We start from the raw sequence: 27,972 nt of genomic DNA on the forward strand, positions 1-27,972 counted from the left end.
GATAAACATACAGCCTTATAGTAAACCTTAACCACTGCCCATTAACTGTTTGGGTTTTACTTACAGTCAGTCATTACCAAACTAACCCAGGGAACTATCACCTAGCCCAACCTACTGGGGAGGGAGACTCATCCAGGGCTGCTCTCTGGGGGGATCTATCACCTACACCACCCAAAAGTGACCCCCAAACAGCAAGATCCAGACCCATAAACAAACCTTCCACTGCACAGACCTTCACCTGCCACCTCTCCCTCTGAACCCTGCAACTCTGTCTTAGCCACACCAGCCCCTCTACATCCCATCCAGCTCCTCAGACTGCCCATGGGCTGCACTGCCCTGACTACCTGTGAGGCAAGCAGCCATTATAAGCATGTGAAGGCCAACAGGATGCAGCTGCAGCACGAGGAAATTGTGCAGGGAGTGGAAAAGGAGGTTCCCATGGGCTACAAAGCTCTGATGGAGGGCACTGAACCCTCCAGAGGCACTGAGCTGCACTCCTGCTCAAACACAAGGTGGCACTTATCCGCTTTGTTGCATTTGTATCCAACCTCATGGTTTCTTAAATTATTAAACAGGGATCTGGATTTTCCATTTCCTGGAGAAAAACCTGGATTTTTCCCTTTGAAGTGGGAAACTGTGGAAGGGACTGATGGGGGTGGGTGGGGAGGGGTGGAAGTGAGACCCAGAGGAGGACAGCAAAGCAGCAAGGGGACCCCATAGACTAGAGAGGAAGGAAAGGAGCAGGACTGGCAGGGAACAATGCTGCAAGGGGGGAGGACAAGCGAGAAAGGGGAAGGGAGGGATAGTGGAACTGCCCGCAAGCTGCCGGCAACTCCAGCTCTCCCAGGGTGCTGAGCATAGGCTCCTTCGATGCCACACAGTGACAGCACAGCGCTGAGTTGCTCACAGCTCTCATCATGGACAGCAGCAGCTCCATCCTGCCTGCCTTGCAAACTTGCCTTGCTTCTGGGTGAGGCATAGGGGCCACCTCACCTGGCAGCAAAGTAAGAAGGCAACTGGTACCCTGCCCCACTCCAGAAGGGCTGCTGCTGGGGAAGGCTTCCCTCCTCCCCAAACCTGTGAAGCGTAAGGCTGCTTGGATTCCTGAGGCTGCCTGTCAGGATCCTCCCCCATGCTTGCCAGGAAGGGCAGACCAGGAGCAGGATGCATGAGGCTTCTAGGCATCCAAATCAAGCCTAAGACACTGCTGCTGAGCTCCCAGATCTCATGCACAGCAATGGGGAGGGGGCAGGATTCCTCCCCTGCTCTTCCACTTATAGTCCTATCATCTGTTCTCTGCACTCCAGGGTGAGGGGTTGTCCTGCTCAACACCTCCAGTGCGCCTATTGTATTCCTTTAATTAACTGTATGGGGAGTGCAAGCCAACCTAGGAACAGAAGTGTCACTTTCAGGAAAGCCATTGACACCTACTCAGCTCCTTGTCCAAACTTGCTATGACAATCCAGCACCATACACTGGGATGGATGATTTAGCTGGGGGAATCGCCCTACTTTGAGTAGGGGGTTGGAGTAGGTGACCTCCTGAGGTCCTTCCAGCACTCATTGTCTATGATTCTGATTCTAAGACATCATGGGACCACCTGGCACAGGCTGAAGCACTTCTGAGCACAGGAATACTGCCAATTTTTTGCTGAGACTAGTAAGAGAGCAACTTGGGTGTCTGACTTCAGCCCAGCCCCAGTATGAACTCTTTCAGTCAAGCTCTGCTGCCTAGAACTACCACAGGCTCTTCCTCCCCGCCCCCTGCCTTCTCAGCACAGATTTGTTAGCAGAAATTGCACCTGGATCACGTCACAAGCTATCAAATGGTTTGTTTTTTTCAGCCAGGACAGATTGCAGGTGTTTTGCTACCAGCATGTGAAGTTTCTTGCAGGCCTAAAGAGCCCCTTGGCAGAAGAAATGAGCATCTGCTCTGGAAGGCAGCCTTGATTTAAGTGATGCTCTTTTTTTTTGGCTTGGCCCTAGGGGTAGGGAGCTGCAGATCAGGAATGAGGACACTGGCAGGACTTGGGGGCGAGGGCCTATGATGCATCAGGGCTGCTCAATGCCACCAAGCAGCAGGGACACACACAGTGCTGTACCCCTGTTCTGGTGAGGGAAGGAGGAGTTCTGCTTTTCCATAATAAAAAAACCAAAATCAAATGCCAAAATATATAGGTATTTTATTATAATGATTGACTGGTAGCCTCATATTGCTTTAAAAAATTGTAAAATACATCAATAAGACATTATGTTCAACTGACACCTAGATTCTAATTGTGGAAAGACAGGGATTTTGATAAAAAAAAATCAAAATTCTCTTAAGTGGAGAAAACCAGGATCCCTGCTTATTAATGACAGCTTAATCTCCCCCTTCCCTGCCAAGCTTTGGGGAAAAAGGGTTTTTAGCTCTTTAAAGAGATTGTCCGAGGACAGCTGGCAACCCTGAATAGACCCAGTCAAGGATGTACCCACAGCATCAATAAACCTATGATGCCAGGGCAGATATGATTTACTATAGATGTGACATGCTCATGCAGCTCATTGTCTAAAGCAGGGGTTGGCAACCTTTATGAATAGCAAACTACTGCTTGCAATCCAGTCACCACTGTGGGCCACTGATCCCACCCATTCCTTTTCAACACTCTGCAGTCCCAACTTAGCGTCTAGTATAAGTATCACCAATTCTTGTGGCCCATGATTATAAAGAGCTGCAAGTCTGATGGTGGGGTAAAGGGAGGAATAAAGTCAGCAGATGCTGTAGAGGGGATAGATGAGACATGGAACAGGAATACACTGGAAGTAGCAGACAGAGGAGGGACCCTGGGGATGCCTCTTCTAATGGCTGCTGTGCATCCCTGGGCTGGATCTGACCTCTGTGGCTTGTAGGCCATACACTGCTGATCTCCTCCAAAGCATTTATTATGTGGATCTACTATTGGACTGGAGGGGCCATCTGGTGTTTCAGTATCAAAGTTCTTGTGTACACAAAAGACAGGTACCCAGAACCTTTCATGTCAGCTCCAGTGTCTGAAAGCTGACAGACCAACAGGCAAAAGCAGTGATGCAGAGACCACAGTCATTGTCAGCAAGCATTAAGAGCACGCAATCAATTTTTTTACACACCAGTCTCATTATTGAAAATGTTTAAAGTAATAGTTTAACATTTAAATCAGTATGTTTCATGCTGTAAGATTTCACATTTTTGTAAGCACATTTGGCAATCTAGCCAGAACTTCTAAATAAGCTTTCCTCTGTAAAGATGATATAGAAGCATCCACATTGACATGTAGGTGGAAAGGTAAAATCTAAGAAGAGATACTGATGGGAGTAATTCAGTGGACAAGTAGAAACTGAAAATACTGCCATACTTACTCAAAATACAGGATGATCCTGAATATAGAATCTAACTACTGGGGGTCATTTTATATATGGAAAGTTCCTAAATTTGTTATAAATTGCTAGGTATAGAATCTAATTGGTGGTTTACTTTGAACTTCACCCCCTCCCACTGTTGGAGCAGTGAAAAGAAAATCGGGGGGGGGTCAAGTAACCCTCTTGCTCTCCCCCCCCCCCCAATCACTTCCACCCTGCAGCCTGTTCCTTCCCCCACCTCCCTTGTTGTCAGACCCTGCTCTCCCATTCACACTTGGAAGCAAGGGCCAAAACTGAAAAACGCCAACAAACAATTTACCATATAGGCAAGTTACATCAGATACCCATAGGCTTAGTTCATCCAGTATTGATGCATTTTACTTTTGAAACTGGTGCATGTTTTAGCATACATACTCCATAAGCACATTTTTAAGCAGCAGTACCTACTTATAGAGTACAAACTTATATAGAATACAAATATTAACCCAAAAGGCTCATGATTTACCATACAGTTCATGGGGCTAGGCCCCAGCACAGTCAACAGCGTTTCAAGCTATAGTAATCCCACAGCTCAGCACTGCTCTGTGTGTACTTCAGACACTCCCCACAAAGGATTCATGTGTTAATTGGTCCCCTACTCAGGACTGAAACAGTGTTCTTGTCACAAAGTCCCGGTATCCTCCAAGCGTTTATATGCGATGCAACCTGGTCCAGCTTCACCTCATGGAGAGCAGGGGCATACTAGCCATGAGACAGGCTGAGAGAGAGGCCAACAGAGGGATCCTGGGTGAACTGCTTGCGGCCCTGTCTGGTGAAGTCTGCCAGACATTTAAGGCTGGTAAAAAAAACAGGAATCGTTGGAAGTGGTGAAGAAAGGCACAGTTCAGCTTTAGGAGTGAAGATGAAGTTGAAATGTATTCAAAGTAGTGGCTCACCATGACTAGGGAGGGGGCAGGAATGAGAACAATGGGCACTACCATATATTTTATTCAGACAGGCTATAGGTTCCCATCAGTATGGTTTGCCCAATTTTGGCCATGTGTTTTACAGTCATGCTCCGTGCTGGCTAAATTCAACCAACTTCATAGTTGGTTTCCATTATTATGCACACGCTGATTTTGGCAGCAGCTTAAGTGATAGACAATTTAGTGAGGTTTCTTTGTATGTGAATACACACACACACGGGAAAAAAAAAAAAAAAAGCTTCTCTCCACCCTTCCTGACTGGAACCAACCCCCACCCCAAACCTTGTCTTGTATGTGAGTAAATATAGTCAATTGCTAGAAGAATTTCTATGAAAGAGCTAAATTTGAAGACGGCATAAAATTATCCCATTCTCAAGCAGAGTATTTACTAATATTCATGGATGAGATTGTCAACCGGTAAAAATTAGCGTACAACCATTTTTACAACAGGGAATGATCTAGGCTAAAATGTCTTCAGAATGACAAACAGTGGTTCCAAAAGAGGAGAACACACTAAAACAAAAACGCATGCACAAAAATGTGAGAAAAGAGCTGTTGCTTTCCCACCCTTTTCTACTCATAAAGGAAAGAACAGGTAAACTCTCTCAAAAAGCTAGAAACACCAAAAATAAGAGCAGAAAAGAAAACCCAACAAAAAGTGAAACTAAAAAAAAAAACAAAAAACTTGTGCAGCTGTATCACACTGAAGACTCGTATGAGTATGACCCACTAAGACTCCTAGGGCACTTGGAAACATGTGAGGAGCCTGCTCCGATGTGCTGGAAACGCAATATGTTGGAGCACTCTGTTAATTGGGTCTGCTGGAATACATAAATTAAATGTGCTTCAACAGCCTTGAATGTCACCTGCATCAGCAGCACAGCATGCCTCCACACTTAGAGAAGTGGCGGTGGTACGCTTTGAACTAAAGTACAGCAAACATGTTTTAGTTCAAAATGTACTGCCACAATTTTCTCAAATGTGGAGGCACACTGAACTGCCAATTTACAGGATGCATAGGGGCTTTTAATTAGCATGGCTAGCTAATTAAAAGCACATGGCACTGGAATCAGCAACACATGCCAAAATGCCCCTAGATCCTTTTCTGTAGTGCTGCCATCCAGCAGGGTGTATTTGTGTTTGAGGATCCCCCCCTACACATAAAAGTTAAAAGGTGCAATTGGATCCAACATGCGATCCATACAATCGTGCCTCCTGACATGCTACATGTCACAGCAAGAGGTGCAACTGTAGGATCACACATCCAATCATGCCTTACAGCTAGTGCAGAGGCATTGGAGTGGGCTCCCCCTGCACTAGCAAGAATCAGGCTCCCACAGCTGAGATCCCCCCTTGCCAAGGGGGCCCATGCACAACTGGGACCAAGAGCCCTTTAACCAACTGAGCTCCCAGCCCTGCGCTGCCCCCACACACAACCAGGATTGAGAGCCCTGCAACTGACCGAACTCCAAGCCCCAGCTGCCCTTCATTCACAAGCAGGGTTCTTGATTCTGGAACTGAACAGGCACCCAGTCAGTTTTGGGGCTCTCAGCCCCAGATGTGCAAATGAGACAGAGCTGTATGGTCTAAGGGTTTCACTGCCCCAGCCCCCACACCTGCCCTGAGTCTTGGGGGGTTTCACAGCAGCCACAATTCCCAGGGCTTGGGGGTTTCACGCTGAGCAAGGTGCACTCCTGCAGCTGATGGGGCTCTCAGCCACAGGGGAGACCCTGATACACATGCAAATTAAAGCAAATTATAGCAAACAGCTATAAAAAGTTAGTACACATTTTCAGTCCAACTTTAGAGCTGGTTGGAGCCATCTGTGTGATAAATCTTTCACATATGTAGTTGGTCTTAAAAGGTAACTGTGCAATTAACCAGTTAATTGCACAATACCTGTAATGTACTGCACTGATTATTATTCCAAAAGGGGTTGCATCTTGCATTTGTCAGCACTGAAATTCATCCCGTTAGCTCCTACCAAGCTTTCCAATCTGTTACAATCCTTCTGAATCCTGCTCATCCTCCAGTGTTCACAATCCTTCCTGATTTCAAAGTCACCTGCAAAGTTTGATCAAGAAACTCTCTATTCCAGCATCCAAATCATTATGAACACAGTACCCAGGGCCCAGGACAGAGCCTTGGAGGACTCCACTCTCAACCTCCTGCCATTCTAATATGGATCCATTTATAGTTACCTTTTGCTTGTGGCTTCTGGGGTAGTTGTCTATCCACCCTACACTACTTTTTTCTAGCCCACATTTTGCCAATTTGTTTATGAGGTCACATGGGACTCCAAATTTCAACATACCTTTTGACAAATATTAGCGTATTTCCCAGCATTTCTTTCATCCACTCAACTAGTTAGCTTGTCAAAAAAGGAAATCAAGTTAGTTTGGCATGATTTATTCAGAGTAAATCCATGATGGCTGCTTGTGATCAAAATTTCCTTCTATGTGCTTCCAAATGGACCTCCTTATGGTATATTCCAGTAGCTTCCTGGCTACTGAGGTAAGGCTAACCTGTCTATCGCTTCTCCTGGTTCTCTTTTTTGCCTTTTTCCAGCCCTCTGGTACCTCACCCATCTCCCACAACTTTTTAAACGTTATTGCCCAGGACTCAAGATCTCCTCTTCCAAAGTTCCTTCAGTACCCATGGATGAAGTTCATTAGGCCTTGCTGACTTTCATTCATTCAGACCATCAAAAGTTCCATTTCCTTTGTTATCTCATCCCTCAGCTTGAAGACCAAGGCAAAGGAGTTGTTGAGTATATCTCTGTCTTCCTTGCATTTTCTGTTAAGCGTTCACTCTATTTAACAGTGGACCCACATCTATAGATATATAGAACCTCTTCTTTTTGTCCTTAAGCTTGCCTCATCAGGTGAATTTTTTTTTTTTTTTAAAACCTTATCCTCCTTGATTTTATCCCTGCAGATTTCAGTTTTGCTGACTGCATACTTTTCCAGTGTCACGATCATAATTCTATCATGATCACTCTCTCATCTTCCACCAGTTCTGCCCCATTAGTCAATACAAGATCCAAAATAAGTGATCCCTTAGTCATCCTCCACACAAATTAGAAACTTTCTCAATACTTTGACTGTGATTCTTTCAGCAGATATGTTGAAACTCTTCCCTCAGAATTTCTTCCAAACTTTTGGACAATTTTGTCACCTCTTTGAAGGCTGCCTCATCCACCTCTTATTCCTGACTTGGTAGTCTATAATAAATCCCAACCATTATATTCATGCTGTATCTTTCAGTTCATCTCCACCTAAATTCACTCTGATTTGCTACCTTCTTCCTCAATCAGGGAATAAAAAGCGTATGCATTGTTGCCATGTATTGCAATGTTAGCACTTTCTCCCAATGCCATCCTTCTGAAATGTTGTACCCCTCAATGATGATGTTTCAGTCACAAGAGCTTACCCCACCAATGCTTTTATATCAATTGGATCATTCGTTTCACAGGTTGCAACTTCCAGCTCACCTTGTGTTCCTCATACCTCTTACACTTGTATAAATACATTGGACAGTTTGCATTTTAAACCCACTTGTTTCCCCTTTGCATAAGTTTTTGCTGACTTTTGGCTCCCCAGACCTTTCCCCATAGTTGAGCTGATGTTTCTGCTCCTTTTCCCTCTGGATTGCGTGCTCTGTTGCCATTTGAAGCCCTGCTTTGAGCAGTTCAGGCAGCAGACAGACAATCAGCACACCATGCTCAAAGAAAGAAAACAGGGCTGCTTTTAGTGAAGGCTATTTTCAGGATGGGACAGTCAATCCATAGAGTAGTGGAAAAGGCAGTTAGGAATTTAGAAATTGCAAAAATACACCCCAGAAGAAAGGTGCCTGAATTGTGGAACACACTGGTTTTAAGTGTTTACATTCTCCTCCAGGGCTAGGAATCCCTCTAACTCAGTCCCTGGCCTTCTGAAGAAACTAGAGCTCAAGTGTGTTTTTGGAGGAGGGGGTGGGTGGAGGATGGCAGAGAACAGAGCACTCCGATAGCAGAGGGGGGAGAAATTAAGCAACTCCCCATCTTGTGTAGAGCATACAGATGTTTCAAGAAGTGCTTCAAGAAGGTTCTTCATTTTCTGAAATGTTTCTTCATCCATGAAAGTCTGCATGCTCAGTGTTTCAAGTGTGTCAAAGACATTTGGAATATTTTCAAATGTTACATCTATCGAGGGCCACAGACTGACAATCCTGGACTCGATCTCCCGAGGTCCCTTCCAGCCCTAATGTCTATGAAATCTATGAAATCCCATGGGACTAATTTAGCTAAAAAAAAAATTTCTTGCAAACCATGAAATAAGAGAGTTTGCTGACAGTTCGTACTTAGTATGGACATAGCAGACAGTGTACACTCCCCTGCAATTGAAGCACTAAGCAGAAAACCAAAACCTACCATGTTATCTTGTTAGTATGACAGCCCACCCAGAAATTATTACAAATTTGAAGACTGACAATCCAGATGGTTTCCAAGAACAATTATTCTGGCAGCACTCAAAGGCAGCTATTAATACCAGTGCGTGTTAGCAGGGTGAAAAACAAGCTTTCGCAAAAGACAGGCATCATAAGACATAGTTCACAGCTTTTAAAGCCTAGTGATGGTCTAATCCAACATGCAAAATATAGGTCACAATACATTCCAAGTTAAATTTCTGCTTCAGGTATAATAATGCTGCTTAAACTGTGACACTTTCTAAAAATGCTTTGCATGTTCTTTCAACTATCAATTACTCTCACAGAAGAAAATGTCACCTTTTCCAATCTGAATTTGTCTGGCTTCAACTCCCACCCCCTGGTTCTTGTATTATCCTTGTCACTAGATAAGAGTAAGGAAAAAACCAAAACAAACAAACAAACCACCAAGCTAATACATTTCTGTTTCTCATGTATGCTTACTGCCACACAATGGCAGCAGTTTTACATGCATTACCTCCTGAACTAGAAGCATGGTACACATGTTAATCTAGCACTGTACCTGGGCTATGCAACACTGCCAAGAACAGATTAGACCACACCTAGCTGTTTAACACCTTTTTGACTACTCTAGTCAACATATGCTCTAGTAACATTTAAGGCCATTCAGACTTGTAGAGAGAAGACAATAATAATTTCTTTCATTTCTTTTGCTGAAAAACTTGCATGGATTAGTACCCTATTTGAGTGTGGCCAACCTTTTTGGCAGGCATGCAAAAGTAGACCCACATCCTCCCAAAATGCTACTCCAATCTATTTCCTGACTTACTGCTCTGCTTTCTTTCTTGTGCTCCCTGCCTGAATTGCTGCTTGGCTTTCTGCCACCATCCCTCCCTGCCATTTGCCACATGCCACACAGAAGCCACTCCTACTCCATTTCATCCTTCACTCCAACAGGTTTTTTAGTACTGTACTGACGCATGCATTTAGTTATTCTGAGTGAGAAAGGGTCTAATTTAAAAGGAGAGAGAGAGAGAGACACAGGAAATATTTAGGCTACTGTTCCACACAAAGGACTGCTGGAACAAAGCTCTATACTCATGCCAACTCCTATTCCGTTCACCAGGATTCTAGGAATGCACTTCTGCACCCGTGTGGGACCACTGAAGCAGACTGAATTCAAGTCATCCATGAAGAAGGATCAGGGCATAAGCACTTAACACATGCATTGTTCTATGAGGAAGTGGGTCTACATTTCCATCTTTGCAAAATCAGAAATAAACATTATACATATTAAATAGCTTTCTTACCTCCCATGATGGGTTAAAAAGATCATTGCATACTTCTTCACAAAAGCTTTCCAAAGGCCATTCATTTACCTATTAAAAAAGTATTTAAAAAGTTAATGGGGTTAATCATTTAGGAAGTTTCCTGCCAGTGAGACCTCCAGTAGGATTATTTATTTTCCTTATAAGATAAAAGAAATAATCACACCACAGTAACGTTCTCCTACTTCAGTTAGAAAGGAACTAAACTTTCCCACCAATACAGTATTTAAGGAGAACACATTAAAAAGTTTATTTGTTTATTTAAGGAGTTTACACTAGGGGTGCTCAACCTCTGTTCTACAAGTTAAGGTGTGGTCTGTGGAGCCACTGCATCTGGCCCATGGGACTCCCCACAGGGTGGGAAATTTGGCACCGGGGAGCAGTAGCCATTGATATAGCCACCCTTCCTCTCAAAATCCCGAATTCCAAGCCCCACATGGCTGGTCACAGCTAGGCCATGCCCCTTCCCTGCATCTAGATCAGGGCCAGTTTGGAAGCAGACCTTGTCCCTCTTCCGGCCCCCTCCCCCCCCACCAAGCCACACCCCTGCTCCCCATGGACCTATGCCATGCCCCCCGCCCCCAGCAGGGCCAGCTTGGGCCCAGACCATAACCCCTGCACCCTCCACCCCACAGATCAAGCCATGTTCCCTTCCCCTCTGGGTCTGGGTTGCAGCTAGGCTGCCTCCTGCCCTTCTCTGAATGACCAGGTGATACACACTGCCGGGGTTCTTGCAGTGATGGTGGTGGGAATTCTTACACCAACTATAAAGTCTCCACCTCCACCCCACCCTTCTGCCACTCAGCAGAGTGGGTAGGTATAAGTGGTGGTATGTTTGCATGCATGCGCAGGGATCGGGGGGGGGGGTACACACCTGTTATGCAACTCCTGCTGTTATATGAAGACTCCCAGACTGTCTAGGTCTACTCAGTGTGGCTTAAAATCAGTACTGCCCTTTGCACAGACCAAAAGGAGAATTCTGTGCAAAGTATAGCAGGATACTGTAGAATACCTTGACAGCTTGCCATTGAATAGGGCATTAGGGAGCCAGCTACTCTCCCTCCCTATGGGGGGAGCGGGGGGGAGAACTGTGGGATATTGCAAGTCCCTGGAACTCCCAATGCATTGCACTGAACAGGCATTAAAGTGGTACTAGAAAAAACAGAAGAAGGAGGTGCCGTTTAAGAGTGAACAGTTTGCAGCAGAATCAAACTGCTTGAATGTCTATACTTTGGTTGTTTATCGTTTGTGCAGAGGAAAAAGGTGTCCCGTCCGTCCCCACCCCCCGATGCAAATGTAATGCCTGTCTGTAGCTGTGTAATTGCAATGCGTATGAGCCCTCACACTTCCACTCCCTAAAAGTTAAAAGGATACAAAGCTGTGATGTTTCTCGATTAATAAAGCAGAAAGATAAAAAGCAATAGATAAAAATTTAGTAGTGTTGCCAAAATGTTTAGACTTGCAAAAAGCTCATGTAGTTTGTTTGGTAATAATGTGACTTCCTTTGGAAATGATCAGCTTTCCTCAGATGGCTCTCGCACAAAAAGGGGAGGTTTCTTAGCCTCTCTTTTTGTTCTTATGGTTTGCAAGCTTTGTCTTCACACAAAAATCAGGTTCGAGTCACACCTTGCAGTCATGCAACTCCATCTTCTGCTAAGTCACTTTTATCTGCTGTTTAAGCACTTTTTTTTTTAAAGCAAATTTGCAATGTTTGCACATAAAGAAAGGATATCACAGTGGTAAAGCCACTAGCCTAAGAGACCCAGATTCTGACATTATATTGGTAAGTTGGATCTGAATAAAGTGAATGTTTGCCAACTAGAGTCAGCAAGTACACAAGCCTCAAGTTCTATTATATACATTATACACACAAATACAGAACAGAAACCATTTTTGTACAAGTTGATATTCTGTATCTGGGTAAAAGGGTCTTGAAATGACATCATTTATTTTTAGCCAGCTCAACTCCATAAAAGTAACTGAATTTAAAAGCAAAGACTACCAACTGGCAGCTACTCAACTTCTAGCCATCACCAAAATTAAAAAAAAGCCAGCCAACTGAACAACTTGTGAGATGGTGTTATTGGTTCACAAACAATGCAAATTAGTTTTATACTTTGATTTATGCCCTAGTACAAAGCTTCAAGATACAGACCTTTTAAAATAAAAGTTTAGGTAAGGTCTGTAATTCTGATTAAAACAACTATTTTTACTAAGTTAAGTTATAATGGTTTCATTATGTTTTGCCTCTTGCCAAATACGTCCAGATCAAGAGAGAGAGTTGTTTTTTTTAAAGCTTTCACTTGCTTAGCGCAGGCACTATTAGTAAATTTGGCTACTGAACAAATAAGCCAGACTGCTCTCAACAAATGCTTATTGGATTTTAATATGCATTAAAAGTGATTTTTCACAATGTGAAATGCAGTTTCAGAAACATACTTCAGCTGTAGCTGTAAGCTGATTTGACAATATAAATTAATGTTAAAAAAAACCATTTTAAGTTCAACTCATCAGCCAAGGTCAAATTACGTCACTCATTAGAACAGAAGGACATACTGTACCTCTTCTGATGTATTATCTACCAAAACTTTTGAGTCAGTGGCAGGCTGGCTGAGGACAACATTTCCTACTTTTCTTCTTTTTTCTTCCGGTTCCCCATCAGTGCTATCATTGCTAAAAAAGGATATTAAAAACACATCACATCACATCCGTGAACCTTCATGTACAGAAGTAGAAACACACACTATTTTACTCTTCTTTATCCCAAACTCTAAAGAATAAGAGTTTAAACAGGAAAAATCAAATAGTTACCAAATTATACCCAACATACTTAGCAATCTGTATTTATCCTTTTATGGAGAACAGTTAACATCAAAACAAAAAGAGCCAAAAATGACATCCGCAACTTGGGTATCACTAGTCGTCAAGAACTAGGACGTGAACAAGCCAAGCATACTAAATTGACTGTGCAGTAGCATTCCGTGAAGAGTGGATACTTTCATATGATCAGGACAATTCCCTCCCCTCCCCCTGTAACAGGAAAGAAAATGTTGATTTAATAGTATAAATGAAAACATCATATGCATACTAGAAAAAGTTATATAGCATTAAATGAAAAATTTGCTACTGGTAACCTTCAAAAACCATAAATTTTGACTCAATCATTAGGCCTCAAGTAACGAGGATGGCAAAAATGTAAATGTAACTACTTCTAAATTTAACCCTTTTTTTAAGGAAACATTTTCAGATGTGGCTTCAGAGTGTTTTTAAAAAAAAAACAAAAACAAAAAAACCCTACAACAAACCAAGCAAACCTCAACGGCAAGACTACAACACCTAATGTTTTACTGTTAAAAGCTACTGGAAGTCACTTGAAATGATTTAGAGAGGAGAAAAAAAAAAGTTACGGAATATGCGTTTCACTGAAAAGATAAAAATTAATCACAATTCTTGATTGTAACAAGTCAGTGATTTTCAGCCAGGGTGCCAGGGCATGTGGGGTGCTGCCAAATCCTTTGAAGGGTGCCTTGGAGGTATAAGATAAGAGCAGATAAGTAGATAAACTCAGGCTCAGGCCTGTTCCTGCCTGAATAATTCCAACCCCCCCAACAAGTAAGCAAGCACTGTAATATGTTAGTTTTTGAAAATGGGGGCCACTCAATTCACAAAAGTTATGGAGAGGCACCTCAAGCTCAAAAAGGTTGAGAGCACTGCAATAGTAGTTAAAAAAGAGAACTGAAGTCTAGTCTATTTCTGCATGATATGATCATCTGTGGTTAAGCTGGCTATTTTCTTTATCCTAATCACTTGCTTCTGCATTGTCTTTAACTTTCTCAGAACTTGATAGAAATAAAAATGTTGGTGATGATACTGCAAAAACATTTGTTTTAGAAAGATTAGAAAGTCAGGCACCAGAAATCTGAAGGGGGGGGGGGGGAGAATATTTACACACTACAGAAACAACCCCCTCCCCAACCAAACAAAGAACCCCAAACCCACACATCTCAAAACATCAAAACCTGGGTATAAGCAGTTTCATTGGAATTTCTCAAAGGTGTTACCAAATACTCTGTCAAATAGCAAACGGCTCTTCTCATCGAGCCAGAACAGGCTTTTTTGAGTTGCCCAATGACAACAACTACTAGGGAATAAAGAGTAATTATAGATTAAACTGAAATTTGAAAGCCTTAACTACAGTACCTCTTCTCATTAGTTTCCACTGCATCTCTGGATCTTTGCTTTGCAAATAGCTTAGCCATTCTTTTTGCTTTATTCTTTTGTCTACTGCTCATACCAGCCCGAAACTCTGAATCAATCAGTTCAGCAGCTTGAAGAGTCTGAAAGAATTAAGAATCATTCACTGTCAACCCTGCCTGTAATTAACATCCTATCAAACCTGAAGCTTACATTGTTCCCACTTCCCCATACCACCCTCCATTACTTGCTATTCTGAATTTCAAATCTGACTGCATTAAGTGCAAGCAGCAACAAGCAACTGTGGCATTTAAGTGTTCAGGGGACAAAATAAAATTACAACCTCAAGCACAATATGTCAAGTAGAGTCAATTACAATGGCAGAAGCACAAATGAAGTAAACCCACTACACTATTCCTTGCAAAGAGCCCAAGGTTTTACCTACAGGTTGTTTGTTTATAAGTGAAGCTGAAGTAGGTGTATAGTCCAAATCCTCATCATTGAACAGGTCTTCAGTGTTCATTCCAATTGCAGCGCCCATGTCAAGGCCAAGTTTCTTCTGTAACAGTTTTCTCTGTCGTGCTATTCTCTCTTTGTGATCAATTTCACCTTTTAAAAAAAAATGTCAATTTTTATATAAAATTTGTGTTTGAAATGAAAGTATCCAGAATACATTTATTATGAAAGAGATAGAAGTTGCAACGCCAATTAAAATATTTTAAGTCATGGGGAGGGGGAAATCTTGTTGAATTCACAACTGTATTTTGATGTACTATTTGTGACAGCTGGGACAACCACTGAAAGTATAAAATATTACAAAGCTTTATATTATTTCCCCCATCTCCCAGGGATCTAAACAAAAATAAAAACAAACAAAAAAAAACTTGTCTAAATTAAAGCAACACTACTTTTAAAAAGGAAAGTTCAATGAAGTTTGTTTTGGGTTTTTTTGTGTTTTTTTTTTTTTTTAAAACAGCTTCTGTGAGGCTCCTTTGAGTTTTGTAATACATGTAAGATTTTAAAAATCTCCTACATAAGCACTTGAGGGAAAAAAGTTATACCCACTGCAAGTAGAACCCCTTTCTGTCAAACAGTAGAGCCTGGCTCTACAGAAAATAAAGAGTACTGCTATTTTGTGTACACACCCTTGCTGGGTGCATTAGATTTTTCAAAAATACATTTTCCTCAAGGTCCCTCTGAACAAGAAACCAAAATATCTAGGGAACCTCTGGCAAATGAAGAATTTCTAGTATTTTGGTGGGGGAGGGTTTAAATCAATATAAAATTTAAAGAAGAGCATATACTGTGTGAACACAACTGAACTTCAAATTTTCCCTGAAAGCACTGTTTTCCAAAACAGGACCCAATTGTTTCCTATGCTAGTTTCTCTAGCACCGAACTTAAAACTTTACAAGTATTCAAGGGGAAAGAAGCTGAAGGGAGTATAAATTTTATTTTTAGATTTTAAAATGAGGGTCTGTTTTGAATCTCATTCTAGGTCTACCCATGAACTTTGTGCCATACTGGGTATGGTCTCATCTGTAAAGTGAAGATCATGCTATTAGTCTTTCAAAAATCTTACAAAGCTTAACACTTGAAATGCTTAGCACCTAAATAGCATTAGGATGAGGCACTCCAAATCCATATACAAATGAAAGAGAATTTTGAAGCTTGAACCAAGTAGGCCCCCAAAACAAGTAGGGAAATCTAACAGGTAAACTGCCCATGCTACATTTTACCTTCTAGATTTGTACAATGAAAGCCACTCTGAAACAAGGTCAACCCTTAATTTTTTATCCCTATTATTTTGACTGCTGTGCTTCCAGGGGGACAGATGAGCAAGTGAAACAGAAGCATTTGCAACTTCATTATCCAACTGTGAGATTAACACATCCTTTAAAAAACTGACCAATTTAGAATTGTGGGGGTAGTTGATATTACCAGGAAGTTTGGGAAAACCAAGATGGAAGGATTTAAATCAGGTACCTCTACCTATAATTCTGTAAGTTACATACCATAAAACATAAAAACAGGGAAAATTCAGGAACTCTACTACATAGAACACTACTTCCATTCTACTGTCACTCTGGGCCTCATCATGGATCTACTCCCATGCAGGTGGGAGCCAGGAGGTGGGATTTTGTAGGCTGTACGTTTGACACCTCTGGTTTAGAGGAAGTATGATTTCTACACAAACTATAATCAAAAGGTGGGGCCTGAATTTCAAGACTCTAGATAATTTTAGTGCTCATATTTACTATAGCTACACACTTTAACAAGTATGTATATACAAACAGCTGTTTATGCATACAAACATAATTATATATATGAACATCTGATCATTATTTTGTGCTCAACTCTGCATATATTAACTGAACAGACACATACCTGCAGTTTCAAAGCTCAGACTTGTACATCTTTACTCACCAAATTATTAGCAAACCAGTTCATAAGGTATTTTGTTTACTAAAATAATTAAATGAAATTGTAAAACTCAGTGTTCTCTTTATTCAGGATACCAAATTGTTAAGAGCTGCCAACTACTTCCTGGAAGTAATCTAGAACACAATACAAGTGACTTCCATGAGAAAATTAAAAGCTTAAAAAAAAAAAAAAAAAAAAAAAAAGGTAATGGGTATTTATTTTGTTACACATTTGACTTTTGTTGTTAATGTTACTAGGACCAACAGCATGTATGACAGCCACAGCAGTTTAGAGTAACTTAAATTCAGACAATATGTATATTAAAAAAAACTCTTTTAGGTATTAAGAAATAAGCATAGCACATGCTTTTTCTCCCTTGTATACGACTTTGTTCAAAGAAATAACCTCCCTAATCTATATAGGTTGTCTGACTGAATCTGTCAATAGCCTGTTGCTAAAGTTTAGAAAGTTCCATCCAAGTGCTCCTTACCTCCGCTCAATGGCACATTCAGTATTTATCATCAATTAAAAGGCACAATGGGATCTGCTCTACAATTCCAATAGTTACACTTCCTGCCATGCCACACGTGTGTGTGGCAAGAGACATTTTTGTTGGACTGGGAATAAGATCTCAAAAATTGCACCCCACTGCCAGTGAAGGGCAGAGCCTGGGATCATGATCCCATACTGCCACTTAACCAGGCAGTAGCAGATTGACTGCCTAGAGCACCTGTGGCTCAGAGCACCAGTCAGCTCATAGATACACCTTTTGTGGCTGGGAGCAGAGTCCTGAAGGGCTCTGGAAGCACCAATCAATTACCAGGCACAGAAGCACAAGGGAGCTCTTCAAGGCTCTTGTGTTCCTGTGGTGGGGAGGGCCGATCAGCTAATCAGCACCGGCCACAAAAATTGATTTGTACAATAACTTTCTGATTTGTGTTATAAACACGTAGTAACACACTTTGTGGCTTATTCCTCATTTTACTGCACAATTGCATGAACATGTGGTAGAGTTAATCACATCTTAAGTAGTAACTAAGTGATTAATCACATCTTAAGTGTAAGGTCTGCCAGGGGCCAGAGAACCTAAACTTTGTTGTTAGGAGGTCTAAAGTTAAAACACCTTAGTCTGACAGTTTTTATGCTTCTTCATGTGAGTGACTATGTATAAAAGTCCATTACAAGGCTCCCTGCATCTTCTTTTCTAGTACCTACACAAAATAATAAAATGCATAGAAGGTAAAGTGGTAACTAAAGCTAATCACATTAATAAGATGTGATAACTGAAGTTCAATTAGTGTCACTTGATACCACAAGCTAAACCAGGGGTGCTCAACACCATAGCTCATGGGCCAGATCTAGCCCCTAGCATTGTGTTACCTGGACTGCAGGACTCCCATGGGTCTGTGGCCCTGCATGCTAGGATTGGGCCCAGCATCACCACTTGTGCTCAATCCTGGTACACAGGGCCAGAAGTAATGCAGGGACCCAATCTTGTTTCCCAGTCTTGGTGGGTGAAGGTAGCACAGGGCTTCCAGAGTTCAATCTGGTCCACAGACTACCCAATGCCTTTCATTTGGCCTATAAGGCCAAAAGGTTGAGCAGCTCAGAAAACTGAACTAAACAATTTCATTTTTCCCCATAACTCTCCTCCATGGAAGTGTAGTGTAGAGGTTCATAAATCATGATCTCTCAGCCAAGCCAAAACCCTGAGGTAAAATATTTGATTCGGGCATCTCCATGAAGCCAGATATTCAGGTAAGATCTGGCATTTTCTCTGTATAACCAGTCTGTATTTTTATAAGCCCTTACACTACTTTGCCCCTCTACTATTCAGCACTGTTTCTTCTGGCACCAATTGCTACAACTTTACTCCCTTCAGGCACAAGTTCAGGCACAACGCTACTGCTTTGACAATATCTCCCTTCCCACTCCCACCATTTGCTCACACACCCACCCACACTAAGACACTTTCCTGAGAGCCTATACAATTCAGTCCTTCCCTACCTTGCTGTTGTAGGAATATCACAAGGCTATCTATTAGGCGTGTGCAAAAACAGGCTGTATTCAATTCAAATTCAGCCCAAATCCAAATCTGAATAGTCGGTACCTATTCAGATAGTCAGCCATAGACCCAGCGTTAAAACGTTTTTTCAACGTACCTCGAAGTACCAGGTGCAGCTTGAAGTACCATGTGCTTAGTGGTGAATCCAGAAGTGGACTGGATTCACCACTGAGCATGTGGGCCCCCCCTGCACCTCCTAGCCATTGGCTGCAGGGGGACTCTAGGGGGACTCTGGGTGCCCCCCAGGGACTGGAAGTTCTTCTGGTCCACTTCCGGGTCTGCTGCCAAGTGCGCTGGGACCCTGCTATGTTTCTGTGGGATGCTCCATCCACCCCACCATCTCAGCATTCACAAGCTGCCTGGTGCCTTGAGGTATACAAAAAAGACATTTAAAAGCTGTGCCTATGGCCAAATCACTGAATCTTTTGATTTGGAGGGTTCCTATTAGATTCAGACAGATTAAAGGGTCTCCCAATTAGATTTGGATTTGGAGATCTGGCCAACAACTCGGGCTGAATCTCCGCCAAATCAAATCACCGACCAAAGCTTCACATAGCCCTACCTATCTCGTATATGGGCCGCTTTTGGCCTGCAAGGGCTTAAACTTGCGGTTCCCTCTGGACTCCTAACCAGCTGCCACTGCCCTTCTTGCCCCAGCTCCCCCTTCATCCTCCAGCTTCTGCTAAAATCTACCACCTGCCCCAGGGGGTGGGATGGTGCAGCATGGGGTGGCACAGCACAGCCCACAGTACTGACGGAGCTGGAGGCCCAGGGCATCCATGCCATAAGGTGCAGTGGGGGAGCCCTATAGCTGGGCAATGAAAAAGATAAGGCAGTTGCCACACAGTACAATGTGGTAGGCAGTACAAGGGATGCCTGCCCACCCATGGTGGAATGGAGCAGGTGAAGGGAGCACCCACACACATGGCATGCAGCCTGAAGGGGAAGTAGCCACCATGGCATGTGATACTCAGCTACTTACAAGATCCATGGTGCACCCACATCTTAAGTCCTGGTATGAACATCTCAAAAAGGCCGCAGTAGAATTAGAGAAGGTACAGAGAAAGGCAACCAAAATGATCAGGGGCATGTGGCAGCTGCTGTACCAGGAGAGACTAAAAAGGTTAGGGTTCTTCAGTTTGGAAAGGAAAATGGTAAGGCAGGGGATGTGATGGAGGTCTATAAAATCATGAAGAAAAGTGGACAAAGCGAACAGGAAGCTGTTATTCATCATGTCCTAGAATACTAGAACCAAGGGATTTTTGTAGTGGCATGATAATGATCTACATTTTGGTTTTCAATTCCATTTCGTAATGATGCCCAACATTTCATTTGCTTTTTGTTTGTTTGTTTGCTGCTGCACACTGAGCTTATGTTTTTAGAAAACTATCCATCTATAAATCATTCCAATGTCTTTCCCTTATCATAAACAGCTAGTTCAGAGCCCGGCATTGTGTACACATATTTGAAGTTAATTTTTCCCCTAGTGCAAATACCTTTCCTTACTGACACTGAAGTTTATCTGCCATTTTTTTTGGCCACTCAGCTTGAGCAGCAGGAAGAGTCTGCCGCTCCTCTCCATCAGTTTGGGATTTGTCTACACAGAATAATTTAGTACCATCTGCAAACCTGGATATTTCACTGTGCACCCCCACTTCCAGGTTACTGATAAAAAACAAAACAAAAACAGTAACAAGACTGAGCCCAGCACAGATATCTGTGGAACCTCACATTTTACCTCAATACTGCTCAAGTTACACATGTTGGTACATTTCATCATCTGTAGAAAAATAAATAAATAAAACATACACATACATACCTGCTTTATCATCCTGGACCTCAAACTCTGCACCAGCAGATCCAAGAAGAGATGCTCCATGTTTCAACAGCCGGCAGATATCAAATCCATCAAAACGTAACCGATCAGTTGCAGACGAGTCTTCCATAGGACTTTCTGACCCAGGTTCTAAATAAAAGGTTAAAAATAAATCAAAGAAAAAAAGTCAATAACCATTTCCTTCTCATGCCAAAACTGGAGCAGAGGTAGGGAGGAAAAGAAAAATCTATCTTAAACAAATTAAGATGCAGTACTTCAATGAGTAGTTTCATTTCATGTAGAAAGAATAAAAGAAAAATCACAGCAAATCAAAGCCAATGAACAGAAGACTATGACTGACTTTTAGACCTCAGAAAGCAGTTCATTAATGTACCACCTTTGTACAGACACAAAATGATTTGCAGACCTATAAAGCCTGGGAGCTAATTAAGAGTTATGCCCATCCTACGAGCACTATACAAGTATGGACCTACTTAAGTTCTGAAAATTATACCTGTAACTTGCGTCAGAACATGCTCTCTTAAAAATTGTGAACAAACACTTTGTATACAGATTAGTTAAAAACAAAAAACAAAAACCACAAAAAACAAAAAAAAACTTTTGCTCCTGTAAAACTGAAAAGAGTTGACCTTTAAGTAAACTTTGACCCACAGGAAAGAAAAAAAAGAAATTCCAAATACAGATTTGGGGTGAGTAGCTTATTAAGAGAGGTAGGCCACTAGATATTGACAGGACCAACTTATTTCACTTACTGAAAATTAGAAAACCTACAGATGTAGCAGTTTTGGACACAGAGCATCTGTGGAAGTATAAGAAATATTTGGAAATATTCCGCAAACAAAGCAGTACTTTTCTATTATGCCACTTTGCCTTTTAGTAAGTCAGCAGCACAGAAAAGTTTAAAGCAGCTGGAGAGGAAAAAAAAAAAAACAAAACGCCAAAAAAAACAAAACAAACCCCACTAAATATTCTTTGATAGAAACAGGTTACCATCCCCCGCAATCATAGAAGGGATACACGATGAGCGATGAGCTGCTCTGAAGGAAAAAAGGCAAGCAAGCTTCAGACACATTTTCTTCTCAACTTTATTAATCTATACAGAACCCTTAAATTGTGATAGTCTTTTTTCCAACCTGCTCTACAATCTGGCAAGTTTGACACCACAGTAATCATACATAAAAGTTATTACCAATTTTACATGATGTGTTTAAAAGTCACCTGGCTTGGGTCTTGGAGTTGGATTCCACTCAGGTACATTTTTCACTATGGCTTCAACAGCCTGGCCTGCTGCAATGCGAGTATCCCAATTTGTACTTCTTAAGTATACCAACACCTTTAAACACGTACAAAAAACACAAAACAAACCGCACAAAACAGGAAACAAGTTAGTTTTAAATATTTTCTTGTACTGGGCAACCATCAACCGTTAATTGTTGTAGAAGGCCCCTGAAATATGTTCAACTTAAGATGTGATAGGATCCAGTTCTCGACCCCAACAATCGTGCATTGCAGGATGCAGTTTTGCAAATGAGGATTAGATCCCAAATCATGCCTTACTTGCTGGTGCAGGGGCAGCCTGGACCAGCTGATTGTTGGCTGTGCTTGGGACAAAACTTGGTTCTTGGCAACAACTGGAACAGCCCCATGCCAGATTCCCCATGCACCAGGATCTATTAAAAGCCCTGGGTGCTTTGACAGGTCCTGACCACATTTATTTTAAAGGCATGATACAAACAAGTCAAAAGATGTTCTACATTGTGTGTGAAATAACACCATGGCTCATTTACTGCATTATTACATCTTCAACTGAGTTGCACATGTGGCTAATTACTAAATTACTATTTAAAAGTACACATTTTAAATGCAACATCTACTGGGGGCCTAAGATAAAGATAAGTTAAATCTGTTGGTCAGAAGACTGCATTTAAAACACAGGAGAAAACAAAGAAAACCCAAAATACAGACTGCTGCTGTTTAAACAACCCCCAACCCCCCAAAACAAAACAAAAAAACCCAACACACACACAAACCTGTCATGCTCAAGCAAAATTAGGTACCAAGCAAACAAATGCATAGTAGAAGTACATGACAAATCAAGTACCAGTCAAATTCAATTTGCTTTTTAAAATCTAGACTATTTCCTCAGAATACTGAGGCTCAATACTATTTTTCACTTTTTAAAAGAAACTGAGATTAACATTTACAAGAGGTATCAAACTGACAGGTCTGGAAACTTTATAGTAACCTACCAGTACTGATACATCAACTCTGAAGGACCATATTTTTAGGTGAAAGTGGTTAACTCTCATTGTGATAAAAGTATCAGTTTTGCAGACTTGTGCCCCTCCTTCCTACCTCATGAGAGAACAAACTAAAACAGCAATTGTCATCAGCTGTCAAACAAATACGTTTTCAGTATTTTCACTGGACTCAACTAGATTTAAAAGCTTGGAAATAAGGAAAAGTCAGTCTCTTTTCCAATCCTTTGAAATTGTTTCATAGTTTCTAGGGTTGGAAGGGACCTAAACAGATCATCAAGTCCGACCCCCTGCCATGGCAGGGAAGAGTACTGGGGTCAAATGACCCCAGCAAGGTGTTCATCTAGCCTCCTCTTCAAGACCCCCAGGGTAGGAGCCAGCACCACTTCTCTTGGAAGTTGGTTCCAGATCCTAGCCGCCCCGACCATGAAGCGTCGCCTTCTGATGTCCAATCTGAATCTACCCTCTGCCAGCTCATGACCATTATTCCTAGTCACTCCTGGGAGTGTTCAGGGGAACAGGGACTCCCCCAGTGCCTGCTGGTCCCCTCTGACTAGTTTCGTAACAGGCCATTAGATCCCCCCTCAGCCTTCTCTTGTGGATGCTGAACAGGTTCAGGTCCTGTAGCCTCTTCTCATAGGGCCTGCCCTGCTGCCCCCGATCGTGTGAGTGACCCTCCTCTGGACCCGCTCCATGTTATCCACATCCCTCCTGAAGTGTGGTGTCCAGAATTAGACATAGTATTCCAACTGTGGCCTGACCAGTGTTGCATAGGAAGGGGAGGATCACCTCCTTGGACCTGCTTGAGATGCATCTGTGGATGCATGACAAGGTACAGTTGGCCTTTCTGACCGCTTCCCCACACTGTTGGCCCATGTTCAACTTGGCATCAATGGTGAATCCAAGATCCTTTTCTGCCTCTGCAATGAGTTCCTCAGCCTGTAGGTCTGCTGCTGGTTCTTCCTCCCCAGGTGCAGTACCTTGCACTTGTCAGTGTTGAATCCCATCCTATTCTCATCTGCCCACCCCTGTAACTTGCTAGGTCTGACTGCAGCCTATTCCTCCCGTCTAGCATGCCCACTTCCCCCCACATCTTAGTGTCATCTGAGAATTTGAACAGGGTGCTTTTCACTCCCTCATCCAAGTCTCTGATGAAGATGTTGAACAGTGCAGGCCTGAGGACCAAGCCCTGTGCAACCCCACTGCCCACATCCCTCCAGGTCGAAAATGACCAGTCAACCACCACTCTGTGTGTGGCCCTCCAGCCAGTTAGTGACCCATTTGACTGTGTAGGTGTTGACATCACAGTCCCCCAGTCTTTTTTTTAAATGAGAATGGGGTGAGAGAATGTCGAAGGCCTTCCTAAAGTCCAGAAAGACTACGTCCACTGCTACACTTGCACCTAAGGATTTGGTGACCTGGTTGTAGAAGGCCACCAGGTTGGTCTGACAGGACATGCCCCTAATGAACCCATGTTGGTTGCCCCTAAGCATAATCTCCCCTGCTAGCCCCTCATGGACATGCGCTATGATAAGTCTTTCAAAAAGCTTACCCAGGATCAAGGTAAGACTAACTGGCCTATAGTTTCCTGGGTCCTCCTTCCTCCCTTTTTTGAAAATGGGAATCACATTGTGCGATCACCCCAAGCATTCTAAGATTGTAAAGCTTCATCACAGAAGCAATTTTTCCCACCCAACTAACAAGGTAGCAACAGGAAACTGAACTCATAATTAGATTTCTCTTTGTAACTTAAATTCCTCACTTGTACTTGATTGTCTAAAAAAGAAGTATAAAATACACAGCAAAACTGATCTTAAGTGATCATTCCAGAGGCTGATAAGTCACCTGCTTAAAAGGAGTGGTCTTCTAATAAAATTAAAAGAAAAAAAAAAGTAAAGCACTTGGGAATCTTTAATGTGGTCTCTTAAATCAGAAGGCTCTGATTTGGCAATGTACATGAAAACTATACATGCAAACTTAACTGATAAGTCTAGTTTTATCTTCATTAGCAGGCAGAACCCCCTACTGTACTAAGAATAATAATAAAAAGCTTACTTTAGATAGCAGATTGTTTAATTCATGGGGATGGAGTTTCACCACCTCTCCAAGTTGTTGAGCAGCTGCTTTTCTTGTTACAGGTGTTGTACCAGTGTCCAGTAAAATAAAGAGACGATCAAGCCTAAACACAAGCAAAAAATGCAAGAGGATTACACTGTTAGTTTATTTGGCTCATTTCATTAATATCAGACCATCAGACTTTCTACCATACTTGATGATTTGCAAGGAGCTGGATGCACGGAGGAAAGACAAGATGTAACCCAAGAAGTCAGCAATTAAGTTTTTTTTCCTAGTAACCAATGTACTCAATTTGAAAATGTGCAGATTGATAAAGAGATCAAGCAGTGAAGAAAAACCTTACATTAAAAAAGTTCTGGTTACCTGCTATTTAAAAAAAAAGTGCCTGCTGTAAATGAAAGAGTGATTCACTACTAAGTTGTAAACATGATCAAGCGCCCACTGATATCAAAGAGAGATTTTAAAATTATTTCTGTTCTCAGAATAAGGTTAAACTCAAATAACAAATGTTGCTGTTAGACTGGAAGGAGGTTGTCATGCAAGTGTCTTTTAAGAAAACCCAGGAGAAAAAAAGAATGTGAATACCCTTCCTTAATATCTGTTCAAAAAACAAAAAAACAAAGACACAAAAAACTGCAAGCTATAACCTATTTGTCATGTTCGGCTTTTTCTTTGGACACTGATATTGCCCCATTCCTTCCCCATGCAAGAATGCAGATGTGCAATCGCTAAATTCAGAGGGTAACTTGGGCTTAAAAACCCCAGAACAAGTAACTTGTCAATATGATGATGCTCTTGACCTTTTTATCTGGAATAGGACAACATTCTGGCTACTGTAAAACATGTTCCACGTACTATTTTAGCTCATTATTAGCTGAGCTAATCATGAGATTTTTTTTAAACAAAGAATTCAGAGTTTGAGAGTCTCTGGCCTACAGAGGTTAAAAGAGATTAAAGCATTTGCTACTGCAAATTTAAGAATCTCCTGAGGTCGCTTCCAGACCTACTTTTCTATGCTTCCAATTCCCATTAATCAATTCAACTGGTTTTACTCAGAATACTGTAAAATCTCCATCACCACCTGGAATCTTTAAAACAAAGTTAAATATGTTTCTAAAAATGTAACATGGCTCATCCCTGAATTACTGGGCAAAATTCAGGACTACCAGGTAGGTGTTCCCCCATCACAAAAGACCCTTAAGTCAATTTTAGTTTTCCTATCGTAGGGATGCAGAAGCTTTTCAAATGCTACACAAGTGAAGCACTTCAAAGAGAGAAAACAGACATGCAGCCCCTTGCTGTGTTCCCAGCTGGACAGCTTTAAAGCTGCTGTGGCTGCAGTGTGCTTCCTAGCCAAGGGCCATGAGAAGGCTACTACCTTCTGTGGCTCTCCCCCCCACCATAGGAGCAAAGCTAACCATTAGGGCTGTGCAAAGCTTTGGTTGCTGATTCGATTTGGTGGAGATTTGGCAACCAAATCTCCAAATCTGAATCAAAATTGGGAGACCCCTTAATCTTTCCAAATTGAAATCAGAAGCCTCCAATTCAGTTTAGAGAGATTCAATGATTTGGACAGACAGCTGTATATGTTTTTTCTACATACCTCAAGGTACCAGGCACCTTGTGAACAGAGATGGTGGGGCAAACGGAGCATCCTGTGGGAATGGGGGGGTGGCAGGGGGATGCTGAAGGACCGAGTTCTCTCCTGCCCCACTCCACAGATAGCATGCACATAACAGGAAGTGCTTCCTAACAGTAGTTTCCAATAGAATTACTTTCGGAGCACTTGCACCAGTTTTTGAGACTTTCAAAAGGACACGTATCAAAAGGACCCAGTTTACCCTTTGAATCATTTCAAACGTTGTTTATCCCTACCCCTAGACAGCAAAAGTAGCTGTAGTTAAGACTGTAGCAAAAAAAGATAGCATGTAGTATTACATAAAAAAAAAAATAAAAAAAAAAAACCAAAGAAGTCACCACCATCACCACAAACCTAACATTTTTGGACTAGCTGTTCACTCTGGTTAGGAAACAAAGAAAAGAAAAAGATTAAATAGCTACTTTAACTTTACAAAATCACAAGGAATTGAAATAATCGAAGAAATAATGACATTAATGAGACGCGTTTCTATAAAGAGAAATTTGTATTACTGTTTGAAACCAATTGATTTGTAGCTTTCAAAGCTATTCAGTCCTAATTATACTTTAGTGTTCCCATTCTTAACGTCGCTCCTAAATTTTCACTTGTCCAGCTCTTCCTTGTAAATTGCATGCTCCCGTCTTACACATTCTCAGCTGTTTTCCCCCCTGAGTAGTCCATCTTCCTTCACCTACAAATTCTGAGTGTGTGCAAACTTATCAGACCACTTCCCCCTGAAAAGCTCTCTATGTATGAAAACAAAAAGAGCATCATGACCCGTCCTTAAAAAAAAAAAAACCACTGTATTCTTAATTTCAGTATTAGCTGTGAAGTATATTATGCCTATACAACCAAACTAAGTCCTTGGTCTTTCCATTCTAAATAAAGACCTAGGGTTTTTTTGTTTGTTTTGTTTTTTTTAAATCAACTATAAGAGGACTTTCTTTTAAAGCTGCAATATTTCTACCACTCCACCCTCACACACAACTCTGCTCTAGAATTCACCTGAAATCAATGGCAAACGCCACCTTCCATTAATGGACTCAATAATTTAAAGATCTCAATTTACAATTCCCACTGCCAATCGTTAGGAATGGAACTAGTCCAACTCCTACCAGCTGTTGCATTTTAAACCAAAGAATGTTTAGTTCTCTTCCAGTTTCACTTATGCACAAGTTTTCAGACAGGTAACAAGGTATTTTTTCCAATACGGAGACTAAAACAAGAAGCACTACTTGACTACATAAAATTTTAGAAGCAATGATCTGTTAAAATTGTTAAGTTTGTACTTTGTTTTTCTTCAGTCTTCAGAATAAACCTGGTATAAACCTACCTATAATAAGGTATTCAAAGGAAGGTAGCCTACAAATTTTGGTTTGTGTTT

General features: G+C 41.7%; 1 protein-coding gene across 2 annotated transcripts in view; it reads right to left on the reverse strand.

The window, feature by feature from the left end:
- BTAF1 (B-TFIID TATA-box binding protein associated factor 1) overlaps positions 1 to 27,972 on the reverse strand; it is a 99,421-nt gene that overhangs the window by 64,119 nt on the left and 7,330 nt on the right. For both annotated transcript variants that reach the window (XM_090056781.1, XM_090056780.1), the window contains exons 2-8: positions 24,929 to 25,052; positions 21,834 to 21,948; positions 20,598 to 20,744; positions 14,735 to 14,898; positions 14,296 to 14,432; positions 12,657 to 12,768; positions 10,078 to 10,146 (exon numbers count right to left, since the gene is read on the reverse strand). In XM_090056781.1, the coding sequence (XP_089912907.1) occupies positions 10,078 to 10,146; positions 12,657 to 12,768; positions 14,296 to 14,432; positions 14,735 to 14,898; positions 20,598 to 20,744; positions 21,834 to 21,948; positions 24,929 to 25,052 (868 nt within the window). The remainder of the gene's footprint in view (positions 1 to 10,077; positions 10,147 to 12,656; positions 12,769 to 14,295; positions 14,433 to 14,734; positions 14,899 to 20,597; positions 20,745 to 21,833; positions 21,949 to 24,928; positions 25,053 to 27,972) is intronic.

The sequence above is a fragment of the Crocodylus siamensis genome, chromosome 7 (assembly GCF_052110815.1).
Source record: "Crocodylus siamensis isolate JL-2025a chromosome 7, ASM5211081v1, whole genome shotgun sequence".
In the NCBI taxonomy this organism is placed as follows: domain Eukaryota; kingdom Metazoa; phylum Chordata; order Crocodylia; family Crocodylidae; genus Crocodylus; species Crocodylus siamensis.